The following is a 7,775-nucleotide window of genomic DNA, read 5'->3' as shown; positions in this document are numbered from 1 at the left end:
GACCCACCCTTGCTAAGAACAGAGGCTCTGGGTGATTCTTTTCAGTCAGGGCTGGAGAAAGATGTGTCGCTTCCACAAAGATTACAGCCTTGGAATCTCTATGGGGCAGTTCTACTCTGTCCTATAGGCTCATTATGAGTCGGAATCCACCATACCGCAATGGTATTATGGGTGCCTCTCTGTGCACCTGAACCGTTCCAGCTGTCAGCTTCTCCAATTCTGGAGAACATAGTTCCTGAGGTCGCTATTTCCATTGCCTTCTGAATATTAGATGGGTCTTTTGGGTTGGTTTTAATTACAAAAGTGATCAATCCTTCTGTAAAATTCAAATGATTCTTAACTCTATATATAAAGTAAAAGTTAGTGAAAGTTTTCCTTTCATCCCCAGTGGTTAAATTTGACTTTTATGCATATATGAACATATCTGTCTATACATACACCACAACTATTTAACCTATTTTCTTTTTAGGCAAATGGAATTCTATTACACATATTATCCTACAATTTGCTTTTTTCCCCTAATGTATCTTGGGCATTATTTCGTGTCTCTATTCTTCACTTTTCTTAAAATGCCTGTACGATGCAATCCATAGCATGGATACATTATTGTTTGCTAAAAAATGACTTTTTATTCCAAGTGACACACATAAATAAAAGCCTTGGGCAAACTTTGTATTCCACCAGACTGGCTCTCAACCAAGGGCTTACTCCTGTTATGAGCTAATGCGTTCAGCTCTTTCTCCTAAGAATCTCTTCCTCTTTCAGAGGATTCAGGAATTGTAAGAATATTGGCAGGTTTGGCACATCAAGCTTTTATGTAAAGTTCATCAGATATTGAATGTTTTGGGGTGGGATGGTGAATTAGTTATCTAGTACTGCTATAACAAAAATACAAGTGGACAGCTTTATTCTCTCACAGTCTAGGAGTCTAGAAGTCCAAATTCAGTGTGCCCGCTCTAGAGGAAGGCTTTCTCTGTCAGCGCTGGGGGAAGGTCCTTGTCATCAATCCTCCCTGGTCCAAGAACTTCTCAGTGCTGGGACTGCAGGTCCAAAGGACATGCTATTCTCCTGGCTCTTGTTTCTTGGTGGTATGAAGTCCCCACATTTCTCTGCTCACTTCTCTCTTATATCTCAAAGGAGATTGGCTTAAAACACAATCTAATCTTATAGATTGAGTTCTTCTCATTAATATAACTGCCACTAATCCCACCTCATTAATATCATAGAGGTAGGATTTACAACACATAGGAAAATCACATCAGATGACAAAATGGTGGACAATCATACAATACTGGGAATCATGGACTAGCCAAGTCAACAGATATTTTTTGGAGACACAATTCAATCCATGACAGAAGGAGAGTGCATTGCTAGTCCAAAGTTTTAGGTTTAGATTTGCTCCTACAAAGTGAACAAACAGGTAGGTTAAATCCCTATGTTGCAACAGACCAGTGGTTGTTCAGGCACTTCTGTCTTAGTATTTTCCTTAGGTACCTCATGTTTTAAAAAGGTTTTTTCCTATTAAACAAAATGAATTTATTAAATAATCAGTTGTTTTCATTCGTCAACAATGCATAAATGACAATTTAAAATTCGTGATTAATGAGATAACCAGGGGTATCACATTGATTTGATGGTGTTCCAGCAAAGAAATCTGATGGTGAAGCTTTAGAGTGAGGCTTCGTCAAATACCAAACACATCACACATCTCTATTACGTCTGTTTGGTCTCAAGAGGCCCAGATTGGGGGCGCTTAAAGATTCTGCCATTGGCTTCATCTCTCTGGCATACTCACTAAATTATCAGTTTTTCAGATTGTATGTTACTTTTGTATCTCAAACTTCTCCCTCATCTATCAAGTTTCAAGCCAAATACAGTCTGTTGTAATATAACAAATGTTTCTATAACAGCAAGAGGCTCATTCACGACTGGTAAATAGGGAAATGAAGACAGTATAACATGGAAGCTGTTCTGGTTCCTAAGCAAGGGGGGCCAGAAGAGTGGGAGTAGAAAAAGTCCTCAGTCATTCAGAGAAATACAAATAAGCACCTGAACCCGGGGGTCCTAGCATAATTTATTTAGCCATTCTCCTACTGAAGAACATTTGGATTGGTCTCAATTTTTTACTTTTACAGACTGCTTTAATGATCCTTGGAGCCCTGGTGGCACAGTGGTTAAGAGCTACGGCTGCTTGCAGAAGGTTGGCATTTCGAATCCACCAGCTGCTCCTTGGAAATCCTATGGGGCAATTCTACTCTGTCCTCTAGGGTCACTATGAGTCAGAATCGACTCCACAGCACTGGATCTCGGTCATTTTATGAGTCAGTGCAAGTATTTCTATATGATAAACTTCTAGAAGTGGACTTGGAAATAGGTAAAAGCAAACTGCAGAACGCTGAAGCTATGGTCACTGCTTTCTGAGTAGTGCTTGCACCATGGTGCTACCTAAAAAGATGGAGTTTTTCAGTTGTGACTGGCCATCAATAAGGCTTGGAAAATCAGTAAGACTTGGGAAGAAGTTTCCATGCTACAGTGAGATTCAACATGGCTTTAGCCGCAAGGGTGTAGGTCATAAATGAGGAACAGGAGCAGGGAAGTTTAAAGACAATCAGGAAGATTATGAGAGGGCGTGGCCTTAAAAATAAACTGGCAAAAGTTAAAATCTTCATACCCACAACAGCACTCACTGTCTCCACCACATACAAAACATCTGTCACATTTGAAAAACACAGGACATCCTGAAAGGCTTTCTCTTAATAAAAAAATAAAGCTAGAGTCGTAACGATTTTCCTAACTTATAATTGGCTAGACCCTTAGAAAACAGTTGCTTAATGCTTTATATTTACATAGCATTTTAGATTTTAACACGTGTCACCAACCATATCGAAACCTCTGAAACACCCTTGAAGTTAACAGAGGAGGCATCCTGGTCGCCTTTTTATACATAAGGAAACAGGTCCAGAGAGGGGTAACCTCGCAAGCTCATGGACAGTCAACATTCAAACCCAGCTTTTTTGCTGATAATTAAATACTTGTAAGGGGGACAAACTGATTTTCTCCAACTTGTTTCCCAAGATCCACAGCACATGCTCCCAACTCCAGGTAATTCAGGTTGATATGGTAAGTAGAAAAGGTAAATAAACCATAAGGCACAAGAGCTGCTGGCACAGCAACTAAGCTCCCTTATCTCCCCCACACTTGTTTTAGTTCAGGGCTTCAAACTGGTTCATTCTGCTCCGACCCCCTGCTGAGAAGTTGCATTTCCACCCCAGGTGTTCTGAATCAGAGTCTACGTTTTAACAAGACACCCAGGTATACGTAAGAAATCACTAGGAGCTTTTGTTAAAATGTAGATTCTGATTCAGTACAGCTGGGGTGGAAATTGCAAATTCTCAGCAGTGGGTCAGAGCAGGAATGAACTAGTTCGAAGCCCTGCTTTAGTTTCTGCTATTTTATAAGTGGTTAATGGCTAGTCACTAAGCAATGACTTTAAAATCAGAAGAAAGGAAGACATGAAGGAAATGCAGATCATGACCATGGTCAGCTACCCCAGGGAAAAAGACCAGGTGCACGTCTTACCAACAGTGCTACTCAAAGGGCGGTCCTGGTTCGTGAACTGTTACTGGTCCACAGATACGCATAGAAAGAGAAAAGATTCAGAATTTTTATATCAATTTGACAGTAATTTTGTATCTATTAAATGAAATAAAAGGGATATGTTTTGTATCTGTTTACAAATTTCACTTTTTAAATTCATTTTTATTGTAGAAATGGCGTGGTGGCAGTGGTAGCCCTTGTCCTCTAACTTCACAAGGGGTGAGGAGAGTCGTTATCAGCATCACCAACCCAAGGCTGACGTCTGTGAGGTGGAGGTCAGACGTGCCTCCGCACTCCAACCTTTTTACCAGTGCTGACACTGGCCGTCCCTCCCACTGCACACTCTAACTTCTCTGCTAGGTTCGATAATTCATTGCAATGGCCACACAGAACTCACAGACCATACTCACCGTTAGTTATGGGATTTATTAGGGAAGTAACAGGTTACAATTCAGGATTAAGAATGACTCATTTTTTGATCAGGACAGCCTTTTCTTAGCTGTGCCTGCAGACAGGCCTCTCTCAGGCCTTTGGGCCCTGAGCCTGGCCTCTGCCCTGCTTAGGCAGGTGTTACAAAGCTCTTTAGCTCTGCCAATAAGTGCCCAGAGGCACCTTACTCCACCTGTAGGCTGCAGCTCGAAGGCACTCAGCTCTCTCGCTCTGTGGGTTGGCACATCCACTTTAACTGCCTTGTTCTCTGGACCAGGAGGCCCACTACGCTGTCTCGTGTCAGTTTCTTGGTTCTGCTGCCCCTGTTTCTCTGCTGCCACTTCTTGGCATCTTGTCTCTGGCGTTACAGCTCTCTCTCTCTGTCTCATGGGTCTAAGAGGTTCTCAGTACAGGGACTCTGGATCCAAAGGGTACAACTCTGCTCATCTCTTCTTCTTGGTGGTAGTGAGAACCCCCCTTTCCACCTCTAGGATAGCTCATTTTAAGCCTAGTGGGATGGCAAAACTGACCAATCCCCTCATTAGGCTCCATATACCTTATCTGCATGGTCCCACCCAACAAGGGTGCCATGTACCTTATTTCCATTATTCACAAGTTATCCAATCCCCTTGGTGGGCCACAAGCACCTCATTGGCACAGCCTCACACAGTCGTTTGGTGGGAGTTATAAGACCATGGAAAGAAAGACCATATAAAAGTGATCTATCACATCGCAACTGTATTTTATCAAAGTTATCAATCTGTAGTGGATGGAAATTTTAAAAAACAAAAATTGATCCTTCACTAAGTTTGGGATATAGTACACTACAATGTGAACCTTTGAAAGCTATTAAAAGACCTTATTTGAATAGAATTGTACAGATTAAAAAAAAAAAAAAAAACTTGTTGCCGAAGGTTCCGCCTCATAGAGACTCTATAGGACAGAGTAGAACTGCCCCATCGGGTTTCCAAGGAGTACCTAGTAGATTCGAACTGCTGACCTTTTGGTTAGCAGCTGTGGCTCTTAACCACTGTGGCACCACAGTTTCCATTGTACAGATTAGCCTAGTAAATTAGCCAAGGCAAATGTTGTAAGCCATCATAATTTCTGAAGCACTAAAGATTTTTAAATAATGATTAGTTGCCCAAGCATGCCACTTCCTTTAATTCCCATGGATAGAAAGATGCAGTACCTTGATCAGAAGGAGGAAAAACATAGTTCAACAAAGGTGTTAGGTATTTCATTGCCTACAAGCTGTTTTTCTTTTAAAGAAAAAAAAAAAGAGGAAAAAAATAAAGAGGCACTTTAAAAAAAAAATTACCTCACATACTGATCTTATGAATTAATAAAATAGAATGCCTATTTTAAAAATGAAGGCCTTACTCATAATCAGAGAGCCCCATATAATAAAATTTTCAGTGGTACCAAAAGGCTCGTAAGATTAAATCTACCACTCACTAAAGAAATTCAGAAATTCCTCAGGCACACTTTAGGACTGGGGCACTATTTCCATGAAGTCCCAACATGTTACTGGGAAAAGATAATCCATTAATCCACTAGTTACTTTCCCTTTGAAAAAGCAGAGAGCTCATGGAGTAAGAATAGGACCAAAGACTTCAATTGTAAGCAGCACTCCCAGGCACTGGGTGGAGGCTGGAAAAGAAAACCCCAGAGGAGAGCTACAAATGAGCATGCACTGAGTGACTCAAGGAGAGTGGGGTCTTTAAAGTGGGAGAACAGGTCAAAAAGGGACACAAGAAAGCCCTACAGATACAACTGCCTACTTCTCAACTATACATACCTTCAAAGGGTACTTTTTGTGAAGTTCTCAAAGCATCTATCTTGGCTAGTCTCAAACCAAAAAAACCAAACCCATTGCTGAGAAGTCGAGTCAGGCATGCATAAAAAAGACAACTGGAGAAAGAGGTAATTCATTACTAATACAGGAGCACACTTTTATAGCTCTGGTACAGAAGGTGCCTGTGTTGGCATGTACTTTGTTGCATTTCACGGAAAAGGTCTCAGTCTAAGTAAATTCCTGTAAGAAAGCTGGGTCATAAAGGCTTTTTAAATGTTCCCAAGCAATTCCTTTCACAAACAGTAAGTAGAATGAGACCAGTCAGTTAAGGACACAATTCATTTGGATAATTAAGAGTTCAGAAAGTATTTGGAGATTTTTAATCACTTAACTTTGTTCGATGTCAACATCAAAGAACAAATATTTGAAAAAGCAAATTCAAAGACATGAGTTAGTAAAATGTTCAGACTAACTGCATACACACACAAAAATGTATCATTTTACCTCTCTCCATACACTGTAACTGTACATATACCAGCATTTCAAAGCACTTGTCACTTATAAAGTGAAAGATTTCAAAATGCTAGGTAAATATTTGCTAGTTATCATTTTTAAAAACAATACTCCTTTGGAAGGGTTCTCTTCCTTGTGCTTCTAGTTGATGCTGCAAACATCTCAAGTCAAAGTTTCTAACTGCTCTGGAAAAAATCATAGTAGACAAGGGCTAAGTGCAGACATGAGCAGCTCCATTTTATAAACAAAGTTTCGACCTTCCATTTTATTCCACTGAACTTCTCTGAAAGGTCCACGAAGATGATTCCACTTGCTATCTTGTAAAACATCACTTTTGGGGAGGTCTTTACACTGATTACGGGGAAATTGAACCAGGACCTTGCTGCCACTTTCAGGGCCATTACGAACTGTGGAACAAAACCAAAATATCAACACACTCATTTTCCAAATTAGAAACCAGGGATAATTTTCACAACTTCATTCTACCGTGAATACAAAAACCTTGTCTGCCTACCAACTTAAACATTCTTGTTTAAAAATGCTTTTCAGTTTTAATATGCTAAGCAAACATGTACTAATTTATACAGCTGGTATAAATATTCATCAATTACTGTTTTCACTATAAAAATTAGGCGAGCTGAATCTTGGTTTAAGTCAAATGTCCTATATATTTTCAGGAAATTACCAACTTATTTTTTTTAATGTGTTCATTTGATATTTTAGTAATTCAACGAGTTTGTTAATATACACCTATTATATAATGAAACCCAACCATTCAGAATCAGGACTGGGAGGGATAAGGGAAAGATTAACCTGAATTAAGAACTTTAGGTTTTAATAAAGTTTAAACTATTACTCAGGAAAGAAGAAAACAGGATTTTGAAATTTCTATCTATAAAGACCCAGCAATGTCCAAACCTGCAGATTCATAAGTTTGAAAACATTTCTAACTACCTAGTCTTTCAAATATTTTCAAAGTATTTAGGGCAGTTATTTAGATAAGATCACACTAAAACCAGAAGCACTCTAAGTTTAAACTAGATAATGTATGTGCAGGTGTCTGTTAAAGTACCTGACTCACCCCATTGCCATCGAGTCCATTCCGACTCACAGCAATCCTGTAGGACAGAGTAGAACTGCCCGATAGGGTTTCAAGGCTGTAAATCCTTACAGAAGCAGACTGCCACAGCTTCCTCCCGAGGAACGGCTGGTAAACTCGAACTGCAAACCTTCTGGTACACAGCCGAGCGCTTTAAACACTGTGCCATCAGGGCTCCTACTAGGTGCTTAATAAAACAGCTCTCCTCTGTGTTCCATCCCTTTACCATCTTTAGGATCAGGTATCATTGTTTGCATATTTGCAGCAGTACATTTTTAAAAAGCTAATTATCTTTAATCAATTAAAGGCTTAAAACTGTAAGCCTAACAATGCTGACAG

At 39.8% G+C, this 7,775-nt stretch overlaps 1 protein-coding gene across 4 annotated transcripts in view; it reads right to left on the bottom strand.

Annotated features, from left to right (window-relative positions):
• Positions 1-31: 31 nt before the first annotated feature.
• Positions 32-7,775, bottom strand: part of MED17 (mediator complex subunit 17) — a 33,017-nt gene continuing 25,273 nt past the window's right edge. For all 4 annotated transcript variants that reach the window (XM_010595391.3, XM_064288824.1, XM_023554718.2 and 1 more), the window contains one exon: positions 32-6,744. In XM_010595391.3, the coding sequence (XP_010593693.1) occupies positions 6,533-6,744 (212 nt within the window). In that variant the 3' untranslated portion in view covers positions 32-6,532. The remainder of the gene's footprint in view (positions 6,745-7,775) is intronic.

Source organism: Loxodonta africana, chromosome 7 (assembly GCF_030014295.1).
Source record: "Loxodonta africana isolate mLoxAfr1 chromosome 7, mLoxAfr1.hap2, whole genome shotgun sequence".
Lineage (NCBI taxonomy): Eukaryota > Metazoa > Chordata > Mammalia > Proboscidea > Elephantidae > Loxodonta > Loxodonta africana.
Note: the sequence above shows the minus strand (reverse complement) of the source record. Positions and strands in the feature narration are given on the sequence as shown.